At 39.6% G+C, this 21,192-nt stretch overlaps 1 protein-coding gene across 2 annotated transcripts in view; it reads right to left on the reverse strand.

Moving 5' to 3' along the window:
* LOC129446070 (NLR family CARD domain-containing protein 3-like) overlaps positions 1-21,192 on the reverse strand; it is a 77,034-nt gene that overhangs the window by 43,456 nt on the left and 12,386 nt on the right. For both annotated transcript variants that reach the window (XM_073873775.1, XM_073873774.1), the window contains exons 2-4: positions 13,076-13,183; positions 12,848-12,955; positions 12,695-12,752 (exon numbers count right to left, since the gene is read on the reverse strand). In XM_073873775.1, coding sequence (XP_073729876.1) covers positions 12,695-12,752; positions 12,848-12,955; positions 13,076-13,183 — 274 coding nt within the window. The remainder of the gene's footprint in view (positions 1-12,694; positions 12,753-12,847; positions 12,956-13,075; positions 13,184-21,192) is intronic.

Consider the following 21,192-nt stretch of genomic DNA (forward strand, 5'->3'; position numbering starts at 1 on the left):
GTTACATTAGTAAATGTACTGATGATGTTACTACTACCAGGAAGATCACTATCTGTCCAAATCAGAAACCCTGGTTGAATGGAGGGGTGCATTGTCTTATAAAGGCACGGGATTTAGCCTTTAGGACGGGGGACGCACTTGCACTGAGAAAGGCGAGGAGGGATTTAGATGTGGGGATTAGGAGGGCAAAGACTAAATATGCACAGAAAATACAGGGTCATTTTTCCACCAATGACTCACGTAGAATGTGGAAAGGCATCAAGAACATTACTGCCTATAGCAGGAGAGACGATGGTTGCCCTCAGGATCCATCACTTCCTGATACCTTAAACACATTCTATGCCCGCTTTGAGACCGCAAATGCCACCCCTTTTTCTGGACTTAAACTCCACCCAGGTGAATTGCCTTTAAGTGTGTCCGTTGAGGATGTAAGGAAAACACTGCTGGGAATTAAGACACGGAAAGCAGCAGGCCCAGATAATATCCCAGGCAGGGTTCTGAAGGACTGTGCTCATGAACTGGCTGGAGTGCTAACTGACATCTTTAATTTGTCACTCTCCCAGGCTGTGGTGCCAGTGTGTTTCAAAACATCAACTATTATCCCTGTTCCAAAAAGCTCGGCCGTAACATGCATGAATGATTTTCGTCCTGTGGCCCTGACACCGATAGTCATGAAATGCTTTGAAAGGCTGGTTATGGCCCACATGAAGGATATTATTGATGTTAATGTGGACCCCCATCAATATGCCTACAGGGAGAACAGGTCTGCATCGGACGCAGTTTCATCAGTTATCCACTCTGCTCTCACCCACCTGGAGAATAGGGATTCCTATGTCAGGCTGCTCTTCCTGGATTTTAGTTCAGCCTTCAACACGATTGTTCCACAAACTTTAGTAAATAAATTGCTTTTACTGGGACTTAAGCCGTCACTTTGTAATTGGGTTCATGATTTTTTAACAAATAGGTCACAATCAGTTAAAATCCATGGCATTTCATCTTCCTCTGTCACCCTTAACATCGGCTCCCCCCAGGGATGTGTCCTGAGTCCCCTGCTGTACACCCTTCTAACATATGACTGCTCAGCTAAGTATCCGGGTAGTCATATCGTGAAGTTTGCTGATGATACGGCTGTGGTGGGACTGATATCCCATGATGACGAGTCCTTTTATAGACAGGAGGTGGAAGAACTTGTGGACTGGTGCAGAGCAAACAACCTCTGCATTAATGTGGGGAAGACAAAGGAAATGGTCGTGGACTTTAGAAGAAAAAGCCGCACCCCCTCTCCCCTGTTCATTGGAGGATCAGCTGTGGAAATGGTTTCAAACATTAAGTACCTTGGAACATACATCTCTAATGATCTTACATGGGTAATTAATACCGCCAGCATTGTAAAAAAGGCTCAACAACGTCTTTACTTTCTACGGAGGCTGAAGCAAGCCGGTCTTGGGACTTCGGTCCTGCTATCTTTCTATCGGTGTGTAGTGGAGAGTACACTAACCTTTTCTATCACTGCCTGGTACGGAAACTGTTCTGCTGCTGACAAGAGGAGATTGGAGAGGGTAGTCAAATCAGCCCAAAAAATTACTTTGAGCAGCCTACCTTCTCTGGAGGGAATTTACATAAGCAGGTGCAGAAGCAGAGCATCCTGTATTATGAAAGATCCCTCTCACCCGGCAAACAAACTTTTTGATCCACTCCCCTCGGGCAGGAGGCTAAGAAGTGTTAAAACCAGGACAAAAAGACTGAAATGTAGCTTCTTCCCAGAGGCTGTGAGACTTACAAACGTATTGCCTTAGGGATTGTTTTTAAATTTTTAACTTGATGATTAATTTGATTATTTATTACAGAAGGTGCACTTTTAGTCATTGATATCCTATTAAGTTGTTATTTTAAAATAATCTTAGTCTATTAAATTGTAATTTAATTAGTTAATGTACATACTATGTTAACTTTATTACGCTGCTGGTCCTGAGTACATATTTCGTTCTCATGTGTCAACATGTACAGAATGACAATAAAAACTAAAAACTACTACTACTACATACACACAAATAAAAATAAACACATAACTTTCAAAAACAGCTCTAACTTTTAAAAGCCTACCTTTTACAATTTCATCAACGTCATAAGAGATAGGACTAAAATTCTTTGTGAATAAAATGGCAACTCCCCCACTTAATGCAGTGTTATGGCTTAACACAGGGAAACCATCAAACTCCCTTGCCCAATCAGCAGCATTTTTCGTGTCGCTATGAGTCTCTTGTAACAAAACAACATCAATATCTTTCTGCTTTATTACTTCATATATTGTAGCTCTTTTTTTGGAATCTCTTGCACCGTTAACATTTAAAGTAGCTACATGAACTTCACTCATAAAAAAGAAAAAAGAAAAGAAAAAACACCCAAAAAACAAAAAAACATCAGCTATTTTAAAATTAACAATCATCATTGTTTAAGGCAGTATTGAGATTCCTCACAATTTTCTTAAGTCGATAGACTTCTTTGTTAGTAAAGCAACTCTCTGCCATTAGGCTTTTTGCTTTATCAGCGAACTGTTTAACATCAGGAAAATATTCCTGCACATGCACACCTCTTTTATTTTTTGTTGATCTGAGAAACAACTTAATATCATCAAGTCCGTAATCCCGACCAATGAACTCCCCCTGAGAAAGTGTTGTACTAGAGTCAGAAGAACCACCATCACTTTCTGTATCCTGATATATATTGTCTTGCACCTCACTTGTTTTACTTATTTTAGCATCAAATGCTTTATTACTCATCTTCCTTTTATGCGGGATTTTGAAAGAGTGCTCTTCCTCCACACAAACCGTTGCACATGCTTCTTGCGATTTCACTGAATCAATCTCTAAAGCGCTTTCATTTTGTTCATCTCTTTTATCCTCAGAAACCTGTGCAACAGTTGGCGAATCATTGACACTAGCTTCTGAAAGTGTTTTGTTGCGTATCGTGCACGAAAGTTCACACTGCGGTGGAGCCGACGCAACAACGCTCTCACCGGGAACGCCTGTAGCCACCTCGGCCGAGCTCGGCTCCGACACTACCCCCTCGACTATGTCGGCAACACCAAAAGCACCACCACTATCCTCAGTACTCTCATTCACTACGTTTACTTCCTTTTCAGAAACTTTGTCAGGACAATTGCAAATTAAATGTCCAGTTTTACCGCAGCTAAAGCACTTAGATTTCGCGGTGGTAACAAAAATAACGTATTCAAAATTGTCAATACGAAAATGTAGTGTCATATCTAGCTCAACATCATCCTGAATAATCATATACGCAAAACGCCTAAACGAAACAATATGTTTCAGCAGGGGCGATCCGCTATTGATTGAGATCTTTTTAATCGGAGATACCAATTTACCATATCGGGATAAAGCTAGTGTCAAAATTTCATCACTTACAAACGGTGGGACATTTGACAAAGTGACTCTCTTAGCTGGCGATGAAAGAGGAAGAACAGAGACAAAGTCACCATCAATAACTAGTCCGTGTTCGACTACTTCATTGACTTTGTCTACGCTATCAAGAAACACCACAATGGCACTATTCATTCTGGAGGCGGAGAGCACGCTCTCATGCCCCACTACCTCACCAATGGCAAGACAACATTCCTCCAGGCGGTCTTACCATAGAGGCATAGGTAGGCGGTCAAATTAGGGGGGCCCCCAACCAACCTAATAAATAGCCTACATAAATAAATAAAAGACTTATCATCACGAACACTTCAAAAGCATTGTAAATTGTATTAATATTCTTAAGAAATACGTTGAAACTTTGAAATAGTAGTTAAAATGTCCAGTTCATGTTCTCTCATTAAACACTTACACCCCCTTCTTTCACAATGAAATGGACTAGTCCATAACGGTGCGCGCTGCGGCGCGAAAGATAAACACAAAGTGACACGGGGACTGGGAAAGTACACGAACAGAGACTTAAAGACAAATATAAACGCGAAAATGGGGCTTTTGGTAAGCTAGTAATAGCTAGTAATAGTAACAGCTCAGGTGCATATCACCTCTCTAAATCCGTCTCTTTTGTCCACTTTTGACCGCTTCTGCCCTGATTGTTTTGAGGGGTGGTCTATGGAGACTGCGGGCGAGAGCCTCTGCTTTCGTTTTCGGGAGAAATGACGGGTTTAAAATGACGCGAACTAATATTATGTGATGTCAGAGTCCGGTGTTGTAATTAACGATGCTGCACAGTGTTTTTTATGTGTATGTAAGAGCTTTCTCTGATATTCCAGCGCAGTTGATGAAATAATCTCCCCACAACCTCCACACACTCGCAAAATGACACTAATAAAAGAGGCGGAGATCAGATGCTTTAGTTTAATCAATGAAAGCCTAAAAATAGCGCTGCACACTGCGTATTCACGCTAGAAGTCAGAAAAAACGTAATACATTGTGCTCAGTACCTCAGATTACAAGTCCTGGCCAAATGATATCTTCAGAGTGCATGGAGACATTTTGTAGTGATTACAGCACAAGAATGTGATTTCTTTACTCAAGTGTGTGTTAAAGTAGCCTAAAGCTTTTACCACAAAGTAATAAAAAGTTGATTGTAAGTTTAATGGTTTACAGTAAGGCAAATATATGTTAAAAATAATACGTATGGTAAAGTAAAAAAAATTATAAAGAATACAATTATTTGTATTTGTAATTAATTTGTTAATGCATTAAACTTGTTTGGACTTAGGTTTTAATGAATTATTCATGCATTAAACATGTTTGGACTTAGTTTTAGTGTTTATTTTTTGTTTTACACCACCCAGTGACTGGTGCCACCAAATTGAGGCCAGTGCAACGTCTCTGTTAGTCTGGAGCCCTGCTGATGTTATGTTGGGGATGTTTTCGTTCACTATGGGGTGCTGTTGAGTGTTAATTTGGCCACAACTTTGAGCACATGGAATGATTTTTGGTGAAAAATCTTATGTTGACACATATTTTGGGAAAAAATGCTTTGAACATTTTTTAAAAACTCAACAATACACTGTGGTAAAATTCACAACCCTTTTGTTATGTTTGTGAAGAAAACATCAAAGAAAATATAGTTTTAATATAAAGTGATTGTAGACTGGATTTTTTTAAACCTTTTATCACAGTCTTGGGTATGTGAAAGATTAGTAACAACATTGGCTTTGATGAATTGCTAGTTTTTGTGCAGCATCAGATTTAAATTATTTCTCCCTCATTTACTGTTTGTGGCTGTTTTTGTCCCATTGACTTACTCTCTATTGGTTTGTGTAGTGCTGCACTTTGTGTGACCTCTGCTTTCCATCTTCATTTTGGAGTAAAAAATACCTTCGCCTAGGGCCCCTAATTTGCTAAATCCGCCACTGCACTCACCGCGGCGCCAACTTTAACCGCATTCCGCCGCGTGAGTGAGCTCAAATCCTGCACGCGTAGGGGCGACATTCTTTCCCAATAAAGTGGATAGCACGCGGCCCAACAAAAACAAACGAAAATACTAAACAAATTTAGTAGAAAGACCAGAAAAACAGCAAAGGGAGAAAAATAGATAAACAGTTCACACTCACCACACACTCCTCACAACCAACGCTTGCTCAACAGTCGCACACGCATGCGCACAGAGAGAGAGAGTGTGTGTGTGTGTGTGTGTGTGTGTGTGTGTGTGTGTAGCTTAATAATTAATTTGTAATATTTATAACACTAGCTTAATACCTTTATTTTTGTATGAAATACAGCAAAAACGTGCCAGACACTCAGTGTCTGGTTACTGGTTAGAGACAGCTGAAGGTTTAAAAAATTCTCAGACAGGCAGAGACGCGATGCGCGTCGCATTCACGTCTGAACGAACCCACGTTTACCAGAACTCTGCTGGTTAGTACGTATTTTAACGTTACAACCCAAAGTAAAAAGCTAACCGTTAACGAAAAAGAACCGCGAACCCGAGTGACTGAGGGAGAGAGACAGAGAGCTTTTCTGTGTGTGAATGAGCAGAGCGGGACACAGCAACACAATACATCTGTATGTGTGTAGAGGAGGGGCGTTGTTACTACTAGCCTATCACAGAACACTGACACAATCAGCTACCCAATGATGAATTTCATTAAATCCGAGCACACATATTGACTCGTATTACTCGTATAATACTCGTACTCGGCAGAAGTGCTTTATCCGTACCGAATACTCGTTTCAGCCGAGTATCCGGCTCATCTCTACTCTGCGCCAATGTAGCAGCAACGAGAAGTAATGGTACACAAGAGAAAGTGAAGATATGCTTGAAAGCCTAAAATACAACATTTCCAGTACTGCGAGCACTGGTTTAGCTACTTACATTGTGTATTGCTCTTTCTTACTTTGATTTAATTTGCCATCGCATCATTTTGACATTGACAAGCGCTTTTAGACTGCTGATTGAGGCAGACCAGATAGAGATAGGCGTTGTACAGTATTTACAGTTAGGCATACTAGGCAATTATTTCATGACTTTTATTACAAACCACAAGAATCTCAATGGTGGGCATGGCCCTGCGTGAGAAAATGGATGTGTGGCGTGAGAGTGTGAGAATGGGTTAAATTGCATCTTACCCTAAAATTGAGTCTTTCCTTGTGCAAGCATGTTTTAGTATGATGTTAGCACAGGGGATCTCAAAGTCTAGGAAAGCAGAATTAAAGGTATAGCGGAAGATTTTCCCGAATTATTTAAAAGAACCGCCCCTCCACATTTTTTTAAAAAAAGCACACGCGCAACTCTCTACCTCCTCCCGAGAGGGAACGCCTGTTAAACGCGTGCACGAGACAGAGAGAGAGAGCATGCAGGTAGTTCTTCTCTTCGTTCTGTTTACAAGTTGCTGTCAGCATGTTTACCGTGTCTGTGCGGTTCGTGACTTGTGCCAGGGCTAGCATCGCTAGTCATAGCCTACATCAACTTTTACTAGCAGTCACTTTAAATGGATTTCTCCAAATAGCATGACAAAATGTACCTTTCCAGTAGAAACTTCGCATGGGAACCCCAACCGGTCCTATAAACTCACGCCAGCGTGTGAAATACACTCTGGTCTTGTTTTTGTCTTCATAGTCCTTTCTCTTCTTGTCATACAATTCGTAGACACTTTTTCTCTTGCGATCCTCAGACATTTTGGAAAAAAAAACACACAGCGAGAACGCAAGCTTCAATGAATGGTTGAAACCGTAGCACCTGAAAGTGCGCATGTGCAGAAAGCGAACCTAGGGACAAGCATGTACGACGGTTATACGTCAACATATCATCAGAATGATTGACATCTGGGATGACCAATAATATAGATGATCCACCCGGAAAAAGAAAATCTTCGCTATACCTTTAAAGATCAAAGAACCATGCATTTGGAAAATTAATAACTGCATTATTTATAGTATATTTTCTATAGACATGTAAAACTTCATTTTGGCGGATTGTTTTTTTTTACTTTCATTGTTTCATGAGCTTGCCTGCACAGTTAGTCTTAATAATTAATTGTAAACAAGCTTGTCTTGCTGTTTTCGAAGGCAGCTTGAACCTTAGGTCGGATTTAAGCTCCAAGTTCAAGTAACAGAACTGAAATAAAAATTTGCAGCAAAGGAGGAGATGAGGAGGAGGGATACCAGAAGAATTGCGGCTGGGCGCAGAGACTCCCGTTTACCATATGATTTTAATGATGATTGACACAGGACTAAATGTTTAAGTTCCTTTCAAACCTACATAAAAAGTGTACCCATTAAAATATAATTACTGCAGTAACAGAGTTTATTTTGATCATGGTGCCACGATAATTTTGTAGTTGTTTTACAAATGCCTGCAATTGCTTTTTAGTCATTTGCGATGTCACAGAGTTGAACCTCTTCACATATTTACATGATTTGCGAGGTACATTTGCAAATGTTTCATAAAATCATACCTTTGCAATTCTTTGATCGATTGTGTTTTAGAAGTACTGTCTGCTCAAACTTTAATGACAGCAATTTGATCGCCGATGCGCTGGTAAAGATAGAAAGAGCGACAGAGAAAAAGAGAGAGCACGTCTCAGTCAGCTCTTAAATAGTCTCGCGTAGGCAGACCTTCAATACTGAAGGTCTGTTGTTTTTCGCTGCTTTCTTTGGCCAGTGCCCGCCCACAAAGCCGTTTAACCGACATGTCAAACAACAAATCAAAGTTTGTTTCATCTTGCGTCAAGTTTCAGGTCTTGGAAGTCTACCCAAAATTACAGACCGGCGTGCAACAAGTCGAGAAATGGAACAAGTAGTGAGTAATTTTTGTGAATGTTGCAAAAGTGCCTAACAATGGCTCATCACTGTCTATCTCCTAACAAAACCCCAAGTAAAGTTGTAGGAAACGTATGCAGCAGTGGCGGCTGGTCACTAGGGGCGCCGCCCCCTTAAAGCTGGCCAGAGAGGAAAGCTACTTTAACATGTTCCCAAAAAGTTAAATATATAGTGCAAATTAATACAAAATAAAATTATTTAGTTGTACTATTTCACTGTTAGTCATGTTATAATTTATTTAAAAATTACAAATTACAAATCAAAACTGAGTTCGTTGTGTGTGTGTCATGTTTGTGTGTCTGGGCGCACCCCTAATGAGTGTCTATGTAGGTCAGGAAAAAGGGTAAAAACATGTGACCTAAGGCTAAGCTCTAAGTGGCTGGTTTCGGATCCGCCCTAGGGCACAGGACTGTGCGCCCCAAACACTCCCACTTATGTTGTAAGCGAATCAATATTGCTTTTAATGTTTTTTACCTCCTGTGATTGGATAGTTCTCAGAGTCTCATAACCGCTTTGGAGATTGCTGTGTTAACTGATAGCTTCAGTAGCGCCTCACTGCAGAACGCGACATCCAGGGGGCGGGGTTGGATTTAGATCCAGGGGCGGAGCTGGATCCTGATCCAGAGATCCCATTGGTCGGCAGTTTTACCACAAGACACGTCATACACGTGTTGCTGCGTTACCATTTCCGCATTAAGTCGTAACTAAATTAAGTTATTATTTTGACATAAAAACTAACTTTACTTATGACTACAATAAAAGTAGTGCCTTTAGGGTGAAATGTAAGTTTTTTGCTATAATGTTTTGGAGTAAAACATTTCGGGTAAGCCTACTATGAGTAATTTTACCACATGCAGTTTAAGACCTATTAATGGATATAAATATGCATAATTATTAAAATATATAGGCTATGGCATGTTATTTAGAAATTAATAAATTGAATGTTTATCTTGTATGGACTTTGAACTTGTTTTAACACGTCTTTGCTTACAGCCATTAGGAAACAGGTTTCCCTCGTAGATGGTTTACTTTTTTTATTTGCTAATAAAAGATATCAAATAAATTTGTTTTTATATTTACTCGTATAGGAATAGCTGTGTTATAAGTGGGATAATGTACAAATAAATCTCTTCAGTGATATCAAACTGTCGGGAACGTGTCCGTACCTCTCCTTACACCTAACTGTGATTTCTAAATTATGAATCTTTCTCAACTATATTATTAATCAAACATACACTTAAATTGATAAGAGCAAACGTTGGCGACCACAGGTTGCAACTAATTGCGGGCTGCAACAACGCAAATATACTGGTTCATTTGGCGGAACAAAGTATATAAAGTGGGAGGAGTTGGATCTAGATCCAACCCCGCCCCCTGGATGTTGTGTTCCGCAGTGAGGACCATCTCGATAGCTTACCTACAGTACAGATCAGTGAAACCAAGTGAAATATCTTGAGATAAAGGAAAATATGCTTTTATCCAAAATCACCCTGTACAAGGTATTTAATTGATGAATAAATAAAGGATTAAGAAGCTTGGAACAGATCGACCAACGGAGTCAAATGATGGCAGTCTGTGTTCTCAACCACTTCTAATGGCAAACGGAGTTGGCTAGATGTATATAGCATGTAAGTCTTGAGATTTATTTTTTTCCCTGTTTTGTGTTTTAAAGTCTGAATGCGTGATAGACGCACAACATGAATTTTTGTGGCGCGTTTGAGCTTGTGTTGCGTGGACATAATGAGAGCGAGAACTCATATAATCCGGTATATTCCGTGGCTTGGTCAACTTTGTTGTTGTTTGTTTTGTTGTTGTAGATTTTTAAAAAGCACCCATGAGAAAACCACTGTTTTTAAGGAAACTTCACGAACCGTGCATATTGAGCTGATGGACTGTATGTACTCCCTGTTGTGAGGGGAAAATGTGCTTGTGCTATTGCTATAAAAGCAAAAAGAAAAGTACGAGCCTGTGATTAGGCAACTTTAGTGTCTCTTTTTGTGTGTGTTCTGTCGTGTTAAACGAAAAGTCTTTGACGGAAAAAATTGAAGCAGAATAAAGAAAAATCTGAATGCCATTTTGGCAGATTGCCCATACAACTCAACTTGAGAATGTAATTCCTATGTATGTCCAGTTGGTGGTAGTGTGTTGCTCAAATGACGCCCTGGTTTCTAGACATTCTCGCGATATTCTGATGTCATACACTGATTGGTCTGCGCATGGCTGCTGAAGTTAATAACATTAGACAAATAACCCCATACAAGACAAACAAATTAGATACATTCAATGAACACAACATACAAAATCTTACTTCATTGTGTGCTTTGATCCCCTCATGCCTCTGTCTCTGCTGTTCTCAGTTAGTACAAATTAGGTTTTTGCCGCCAGCCGCAGCATGCGCTTTTGAAGAAGCGCTGAGAGCGGAGAAGCGCCCGACGTCATTTGCGTCGGTCGCAATGTCCAATCGAATGAGGGCAGAGGCGGGCCTTAAGTTGTGGTAAGGGAAGTTTACAGTTGCTTTGAAGAACCGGACTCCACTCACTCGCTCACTCTCTCCTGCGTGTTTGTGCACCTCTTACCCTCAAACAAGGTCAGAGCAAGCGTCCTCTTTTTAAAGTTTCTGCTAATATGACAGTTAACAGCAAAAGAGCGCTCACGCGTCAATATTTGATTGACAAGACAGCTGACTCTGTGGTTGCTTAGCAATATAAAAAGCCGCACTGCTTTTTTTTTTAAAACGCCTTGCGTTTCCAAGCGTTTAAAGCGCATTTGACGTGATTAGCCCCTTAAAGTGACAGAAGCTGCTAATAAAGCTGCTGTCGCCATTTGTGTCAATAATGTTAATCATTACTGTCATTACATTACTGTTTGGGGTCAGGCCAATCAAACAACCATTACACCCATTAGGTCATTGTATAAAGAAGCCTTAAAAGTAATGGACCAGAAACCTATAAGATGGCACCATTGCATAAACCTAAGGAAGCATAATATATTGAGTTTTGACAGTTTTTTAAATTATTCATTTTTAAAACTAATTTTTAAGTGTATAAATAACCTTGTACCAGAAATATTCGCTCAGTAGCGCAACAAAAGGGTGGAATAAGAACTAGAGGAACAATAAGTGGAAACTGTATAGTCGCAAAACGTAGAACAACATTTGGTCAGACATCACTTTTAGTAAGAGGCATAAAATGGTGGAATGCTTTACCATCAGAAATTAAAACACTGAAAGGACTCAAGGTTTTTAATACAAATTTAAAGCAATGGCTAAAACTGAAACAACTTTTTGAACACTGATTATACAGGCTACAACTCAATGTATTTGTATGTTAAATTTGTACAGATCCTGTTTTATAGTGACTACTACATCTATTTAAGCCCACATCTTATTTTATGTATTTGATGTATTTATTGTATATATTTTAATAGCTATAAATTTGTGCTTCAATACTCTGTAATCTCTGTTTTAACCTTACAAGCCTAACCAGGGACAGGGGTTGCAAATTAGTCTTGGCAATAAACCTGTATGCATGCCACCTTCTTTGTATTTTTTATAAAGCAGTTTTATGCATTTGTCCCTGTCAAATAAACATTAAATAAATATAAATAAATAAATGAATAAATCAAACATCAGAAAGAAAGTAATTTACTGCCATTGACTGAATAACTTTTGTGAAATAAATAAGAATGAATGTTGAATTTATAGTGAAAGATATGTTTTGTATATTCGATTACTTTACACAATATAATATTATTCAGTGCTTTAAGTTTTTCAAGTAGGTCGATTTCTTGTGTGTCTTTGTTCTATTGTTATTAATTGTAACTCTTGTCATCAGTAAGCTTGAGATTATTTTCTTAAGTGACTATTATTTTTTTGTGATATGGAAATTGGTCAAAAGAATTCTGAAATTTTAGTGGCATTAAATTTCCATATGATAAAATTCTTATTAAAAGTAAATAACTTGACTGTGAAGTATATCATTATTGTTAGATAAAATGACTCGTATAATGATATAACATTTAGCTCATCGCCCACCCCTATATTCGCTATTAGCAAGCCATGTTTACAGGTTAGTGTTAATCTAACATCTTTTTTCCGTGCAACTGTTATTCCGAATTATTCTAGATTATATTTATGTAAAACAACTTCAGCAGTGTTTTAGAAAAATGTTTTCTCTCTGTAGTTGGTGACCTAAATTGGTGGTGGGGGGGGGGGGGCTGCAGTAACTCATAGCCCCGGGGCCCAGTGAACTCTTAATGCGGCCCTGCCACTAAGCCATAATCCTTTTATATCCTCATTATTTTGCATTATATAATCTTAATTGAGATTATGTTATGATTTGATTAGTGTTATGATGTTTATGTTAGTGCAGCAGGTTATATTGATTCATTTACACCAACTACAGGACACAAACTAACACAAAAAATCCTACCTGAAAAACAGAATCCATCTGCTTCCCTTTGATGGACTTTGATTCATCTGTTGTGTTACTGTAATTTAACAATATGTTATGTATTTACAAGACATTCATGTGTAATACACAACAGTAAACACATAGATGAATGTGTTGTGTATTTGTCCTCACCTCACATCTGTACCAGAATCTCCTGAACTGAACTTAAGTGGATCATCCATTGATCGATCGCTCTTCATAGACACACAGCTGGGTTCAGCAGATTCTCTATCAGTCAAACTGTAAAATACAGCCACAATAAAGACTTTCAAAAACAAGAAGAGTAATAAACTCTCTTTAGAAATAAAAGATTAGAAATAAAAGATCTTGAATGGTTACAGAATAAGGATCTGTGTTCACCTCAGTTCTGCTACAGATTTATTTTCACTGAAGCGACTCATGGAGGGAAAAGTCTTTGTGGAAACAAACTGAAGATCAGAAGACTTTGAGTTAAACGGCTGAATTGTCCTGAAACACAGAATTAACAGTAGAAGTTTTCATTTTAATGTGAAAGTACTTTTGCTCTTATTTTCTTCAGATTCATATATTGATAGTAAAATCTGTGCCGTTGGATTTTGAATTCTAATTCTTAGCACTGATTTTTTACATCGAATTTTTAACACTGAATTTTATTTTGCATCTAAATCAGACTTTAAATTTTAAAAGCCATCGAATTTCTAGCACTGCTTTTTTGCCTATGACATTTTTTTCAATGTTTTTAAAAAAATCAGTGTAAAAATATTCAACATCTGGGGAACCAAGGAGAAGCAATCGATCCCTGTATCAAATCATTCAACTTCCAGCCAATTATTTACGCTCCATTGATCATGTGACGCCGAAACAGGAAGGCAGTGAAGTTCATGCAAAGGGTTTATTTGCATTAACACATGAAATCTCTCATTTTTCACATCTCGCAGATCGTATCATCAGTATATCAGGACATAGCGTGTTTACATTCATCAACATTCATCATAGAGATCCTGAGTTCTTGGGTTTGAATCCCACCTGAGGCAAGTGTTAATTGCTTCTATTAAAGTTTTGTTCTTTCTGACCTATTCTTCTCGACCTGTCTGTAGTTCACATATGTTCTATTTTTGCCATGTTTTCTGTTGCTGCTCTGCACTGCGGTGGTTCTGCTCTGTGATTTCTACGCTTTGGGTTCTTTGCTGCGCCTTGTGTTCTTGATGCACCTTTGGTGCTCAATGCGCCCTGGGTGATTGATACGTTGTATGTTTCTTGCTGTGCTTTGGGTGCTCATTGCGCTGATGGTGCTTGGCCCCGTATTGCTGCTTGCAGCTATATTTAGGGGTCAAGCACCGAAGGTGCTGAGACACCTATTGCAATTGTAAGTATTATTAGGGGTCAAGCACCGAAGGTGCTGAGACACCTATTGCAATTGTTAGTATTATTAGGGGCCAAGCACCGTAGGTGCTGAGACACCTATTGCAATTGTTAGTATTATTAGGGGCCAAGCACCGTAGGTGCTGAGGCACCTATTGGAACTGTCAGTATTATTATTCTTCATCTTCTTCCCCAATGGGAGTCTATGGCAGCCCTATGAACCGTACGTAGGAAAATGATGAAATTTGGCACAGTTGTAGTGGTGGTCTTAAAAAGTCATGTGACCAAAAATGGGGTCTCTAGTCCTAACTCTATAGCGCCACCAGCAGTGCAAAAATTCAATGTTCAAATGGTTATAACTGCTGATCCGCTTGATCTATGAAAATTCTACTTACTACACATGATTGCTCTCCTCATGCTTGTTGTTTTTAATTCCTTACAGTAAAACTCCACCCATTACAGTAGTGGCCATTTTGAAATGTACAGTATTCAGTTTATTCGCTACTCCTCCTTCAAATTTGGTTCAATTGTTATGAATTTTGGCACAGATGATCTTTGGAGTGAGCCGCACAGAAATGACCGAACAGAATTTTGATATTTATCTTTGTTCAAAAGTAGTAAATGCGCAAACTTAGCAAGGTTGACGCAAAAATGGTTCTGAAGCTGTAGCTCGGTCATTCTTTGATCAATTGAAATGAAATTTGGTACACTTCATGTGGACCATGAACTTCGGGTTCATGCCAAATTTGGTGACAGCGCCACCTATGGGTCATGAGATATGAAAATAGGCTATTTTTGCCCATAACTTCTGAACTGTTTGTCAGAAAATTATGATCTTGATGTCTATGGATTGCTTACCTCATGCCGCATCTGCCGATGTGTATTATGCCGGGTTTGACCGAACCGCCTGTCCGCCATTTTGAAATTTCACATAATTTGTTATATTTTTTGAACTATTGGACATATCCGCGCAAATATTAGTAAGGAGCTTCGACATGATGTCCTGAAGGTACCTGGGAAGTCAGAGTACAGCGCCACCTAGGGGTTATAAACTATAACAGTTCTTATGGAACTGCTTATAACTTCTGAATACTTTGTCTGATATTAATTTCTTTGTGAAATTGTATTCACTGGTTTATGCCGATTGCAACGATACCTTGTTTGTCATTTTCCATCATTCTGTTCATATGTTATCTGCCGATATGTATTATACCGAACCGCCTGTCCGCCATTTTGAAATCTGTGATAAATTGCTATAACTTTTAAAGTATCGGATATATCGGCGCAAAAATCGGTAGGGAGCTTCGGCATGACGTCCTGAGGAAATCAGAGAACAGCGCCACCTAGGGGTATAAACTATAACAGTTCTTATAGAACTGTAAGCTCTTTTCTGCTGCTCCTTGAGCTGTGTCTACTGAGTGGCGCACCTGTTAAGTCGTATGCAAAGAGATCATGAGTTCATGGGTTCGAATCCAACCTGAGCCAGGTGTTAATTTCTTCTATTAAAGTTTTGTTCTTTCCCACCTATTCTTCTTGACCTGTCTGTAGTTCACATATGTTCTATTTTTGCCATGGTTTCTGTTGCTGCTCTGCACTGCGGTGGTTCTGCTCTGTCATTGCTACGCTTTTGGTTCTTTGCTGAGCCTTGTGTTCTTGATGCACCTTGGGTGCTCAATGCACCCTGGGTGATTGATACGTTGTATCTTTCTTGCTGTGCTTTTGGTGCTCATTGCGCTGATGGTGCTTGGCCCCGTATCGCTGCTTGCAGCTATATTTAGGGGCCAAGCACCGAAGGTGCTGAGGCACCTATTGGAACTGTCAGTATTATTCTTCTTCTTCTTCCCCAATGGGAGTCTATGGCAGCCCTATGAACCGTACGTAGGAAAATGATGAAATTTGGCACAGTTGTAGTGGTGGTCTTAAAAAGTCATGTGACCAAAAATGGGGTCTCTAGTCCTAACTCTATAGCGCCACCAGCAGTGCAAATATTCAATGTTCAAATGGTTATAACTGCTGATCCGCTTGATCTATGAAAATTCTACTTAGTACACGTGATTGCTCTCCTCATGCTTGTTGTTTTTAATACCTTACAGTAAAACTCCACCCATTACAGTAGCGGCCATTTTGAAATGTACAGTATTCCGTTTATTCGCTACTACTCCTTCAAATTTGGTTCAATTGTTATGAAATTTGGCACAGGTGAACTTTGGAGTGAGCCGCACAGAAATGACCGAACAGAATTTTGATATTTATCTTTGTTCAAAAGTAATAAATGCGCAAACTTAACGAGGTTGATGCAAAAATGGTTCTGAAGCTGTAGCTCGGTCATTCTTTGATCAATTGAAATGAAATTTGGTACACTTCATGTGGACCATGAACTTGGGATTCATGCCAAATTTGGTGACAGCGCCACCTATGGGTCATGAGATATGAAAATAGGCTATTTTTGCCATAACTTCTGATCTGTTTGTCAGAAAATTATGATCTTGATGTCTATGGATTGCTTACCTCATGCCGCATCTGCCGATGTGTATTATGCCGGGTTTGACCGAACCGCCTGTCCGCCATTTTGAAATCTCACATAATTTGTTATATTTTTTGAACTATTGGACATATCCGCGCAAAAATTAGTAAGGAGCTTCGACATGATGTCCTGAAGGTACCTGGGAAGTCAGAGTACAGCGCCACCTAGGGGTTATAAATAGGGATGCACCGAATCCAGATTTTTTAGGTTCGGCCGAATCCCGAATCCACCGTTTAAGATTCGGCCGAATCCGAATACCGAATCCTACTCGCATCCTTATTCCAACACAGTAAAACACATTAATGAAGTAAAAAACGTCCACAGCAGTGTATTTTTCATTTTATTTAATTTTAACTGTACATTATGCCTGGATGACAAGTTGGAAAAACTATTTTGACAATTACCATAAGCCTATGCATAATGAAAGCGAAGCGTTGCGACACGCTCGTTTTTCCAATAAGCAAGCAGCTCCGCACTGAAAACTATATTTAACTTTGAGTGAGAAGCTCCGCTCGTCAATGTCAGTCTTCACACGGCCGTCCAATTACAGTGGAGGAGGGGCAGGACATTACCACAGCAACCAACCGGCTCACAGCTGAAGCATCACAGCTACCAAGCGCTCGGCTGAAAAACAGCTGGCATTTGGGGTCCTCAAGGCGTTTTCAGCCGTGTTTAAAAGTTTTGGTGTGTCCAGCTGACCGAAAGAAAAAGCTCATCTCCACGTCAGCACCCGATGTGTGTAATCAACGGCTGCGTGACGTCGACCAGCGTAGCGCAAGCCTAGGGTTCGGTTCGGTGGAAAAAAAATCTAGGATTCGGCCGAACCCGAACCCCGCCAAAAAGCCCAGTATTCGGCCGAATCCGAAACCGAATCCTGGATTCGGTGCATCCCTAGTTATAAACTATAACAGTTCTTATGGAACTGCTTATAACTTCTGAATACTTTGTCTGATATTAATTTCTTTGTGAAATTGTATTCACTGGTTTATGCCGATTGCAACGATACCTCGTTTGTCATTTTCCAACATTCTGTTCATGTGTTATTGTAAAGCATATGGTAGATGATTTTTTCGCTACTCCTTTTACAAATTTTTTTTATTTTATGCCAGGTACTGCTCGTATAATGTTTGGAGCAATCCACACAGAAATGACCGAACAGATTTTTGATATTCTGTTCTCTTTCTTAGAAATACCACTCCAAAGTTGACAGTGCCTGTGACATTGTCTATTTGTCATAGTAAATTAATGTGACTGTATAGCATTACTATACAGAATGATCTTCTTGTCTTCAATCTCACTTGAGCTTTTTGATTCTCATATACATTGTATTTCTGTTAGTTCTGCTCTGCACTGTCAGTTCTGCATCTGAGTTGATTGGCACATGTCAATCCTTGCAGCACCTAAGCTGTTTTTTGCTGCCCTTTGAGCTGTGTTAACTGAGTTGTGCATCTGGTTAACCACATGCCATGAGATTCTGAGGTCATGGGTTCGAATCCCATGTGCAGTGATATTTTGTCTTAACTTTTTTCTCACTCATACTATACATTGTATTTCAGTTATTTGTGCTCTCTGTTGTCATTTCTGCACTTTTGGTAATTGCTGGATATCATTGTTTATAGCTCTAAAGCTCATTTCTATAGCTTGGACACACCAACTCAGTGGTTTAATCGTTTACTCAGTGGTGCATGCGGTTAGTGCTGTGCTTTGGGAACCTGAGGTCATGGGTTCGAATCCCAGCTCTTACTTTAACTTATTGAGATTTCCTTTTGCGTTCCCTTTAACACGTTCTTCTAGACCTGTCTGGTTTTCCACACAGGTTATATTTTTGCCATCTTTACTGTTGTCGCTCCGCACTGCAGTGGTTCTGCTCTGCATTTGCTTTGCTTCGGGTTCGGGCTCTGTATTGCGTGCTTTCTGCGCTTTGCGCATTTGCTGCGTCGGGTGGTTTTTGCTGTGCTTTGGGTGCTCATTGCGCTGATGGTGCTTGGCCCCGTATCGCTGCTTGCAGCTATATTTATTATTATTCTTACTCTTGTCCAATGGGAGTCTATGGCAGCCCTATGAACCATAAGTAGTAGAATGATGAAATTTGGCACAATTCTAGTGGTGGCCCTAACTAGTCATGTGACCAATAATGGGGTCTCTAGCAGTAACTCTATAGCGCCACCAGCAGATCAAAAATTCAATGTTCGAACTGTTATAACTAATGATACATTTGAACTATGAATATTCTACTTAGTACACGTGATTGCCCTTCTCACATTAATTGATTTTAATACCTTACAGTAAGACTCCTCCCATTACAGTAGTGGCCATTTTGAAATGTACAGTTGTTTGTTTTTTCGCTACTCCTCATTCAAATTTGGTTCAATTGTTATGAAGTTTGTCACAGATGATCTTTGTAGTGAGCTGCATAGAAATGACCGAACAGAATTTTGATATTTATCTTTATGCAAAAGTAATAAATGCGTGAACTTAACGAGGTTGATGCAATAATGGTTCTGAAGCTGTACCTCAGTCATTCTTTGATCAATTGAAATGAAATTTGGTACACTTCATGTGGACCATGAACTGGGGGTCCATATCAAATTTGGTGACAGCGCCACCTATGGGTCATGAGATATGAAAATAGTCTATTTTTGCCCATAACTTCTGAACTGTTTGTCAGAAAATTATGATCTTGATGTCTATGGATTGCTTACATCATGCCGCATCTGTCGATGTGTATTATGCCGGGTTTGACCGAACCGCCTGTCCGCCATTTTGAAATTTTACATAAATTGTTATATTTTTTGAACTATTGGACATATCCGCGCAAAAAGTGGTAAGGAGCTTTGACATGATGTCCTGAAGGTACCTGGGAAGTCAGAGTACAGCGCCACCTAGGGGTAATAAACTATAACAGTTCTTATGGAACTGCTTGTAACTTCGGAATACTTTGTCTGATATGAATTTCTTTCTGAAATTGTATTCACTGGTTTATGCCGGTTGCAACGATACCTCATTTGTCATTTTCCAACATTCTGTTCATGTATTATTGTAAAGCATTTGGTAGATGATTTTTCCGCTACTCCTTTTACAAATTTTATTTATTTTATGCCAGGTTCTGCTCGTATAATGTTTGGAGCAATCCGCACAGAAATGACTGAACAGATTTTTGATATGTTATCTTTCTTAGAAATACCACTCCAAAGTTGACCGTGCCTGTGACGTTGTCTATTTGTCATAGTAAATTTATGTGACTGTATATTACATTGTATAGCATTACTATACATAATGATCTGCTTGTCTTCAATTTCACTTGAACTCATGTACATTGTATTTCTGTTATTTGTACTTCTGCTGTGTCAATTCTGCATCTTTGGTGATTGACATACGTCAATCCTTGCAGATATCTAATATTTTTCTGCTGCACCATGAACTGTGTCAACTGAGTGGCGCATCCAGGAAATCACATGCATTGAGATTCTGAGTTCTTGGGTTCGAATCCCACCTGAGTCATGTATTAGGTTTTTCTATTAATGTTTTGTTCTTCCTCATCAATTCTTCTCAACCTGTCTGTAGTTCACATATGTTCTATTTTTTCCATGTTTGCTGTTGTTGCTCTGCATTGTGGTGGTTCTGCTCTATGATTCCTGAGCCTTGCTTGTTTGATGTGCTTTATGGTGCTTGCTGTGCTTTGTGAGCTTGCTGTGCTTTGTGTGCTTGCTGTGCTTTGTGAGCTTAATGTGCTTTGTGTGCTTGCTGTGCTTGGTGAGCTTGCTGTGCATTTTGAGCTTGCTGTGCTTTGTCAGCTTGCTGTGCTTGGTGTGCTTGCTATGCTTGGTGTGCTTGCTGTGCTTGGTGAGCTTGCTGTGGTTTGTGAGCTTGTTGTGCTTTTTGAGCTTGCTGTGCTTTGTGTGTTTGATGTGCTTTGTGTGCTTGCTGTGTTTTGTGAGCTTACTGTGCTTTGTGTGCTTGCTATGCTTTGTGAGCTTGCTGTGCTTTGTGAGCTTGCTGTGCTATGTGAGCTTGCTGTGCTTTGTGTGCTTGCTGTGCTTTGTATGCTGGCTGTGCTTTGTATGCTTGTTGTGCTTTGTGAGCTTGCTGTGCTTTGTGAGCTTGCTGTGCTTTGTGTGCCTCCTGTGCTTGGTGAGCTTGCTGTGCTTTGTGTGCTTGCTGTGCTTTGTGAGCTTGCTGTGATTTGTGAGCTTGCTGTGTTTTGTGTGCTTGCTGTGCTTGCTTTGGGTGGTCATTATTGCGCTGAAGGTGCTTGGCCCCGAGTTGCTGCTTGCAGCTATATTTATTATTCTTACTCTTGTCCAATGGGAGTCTATGGCAGCCCTATGAACCATAAGTAGTAGAATGATGAAATTTGTCACAATTGTAGTGGTGGTCCTAAATAGTCATGTGACCAATAATGAGGTCTCAGCAGTAACTCTATAGCGCCACCAGAAGATCAAAAATTCAATGTTCAAACTGTTATAACTGGTGATACATTTGAACTATGAAAATTCTACTTAGTACACGTGATTGCCCTTCTCACATTAATTGATTTTAATACCTTACAGTAAGACTCCTCCCATTACAGTAGCGGCCATTTTGAAATGTACAGTTGTTTGTTTTTTCGCTA

The sequence above is a fragment of the Misgurnus anguillicaudatus genome, chromosome 12 (genome assembly GCF_027580225.2).
Source record: "Misgurnus anguillicaudatus chromosome 12, ASM2758022v2, whole genome shotgun sequence".
NCBI lineage: Eukaryota > Metazoa > Chordata > Actinopteri > Cypriniformes > Cobitidae > Misgurnus > Misgurnus anguillicaudatus.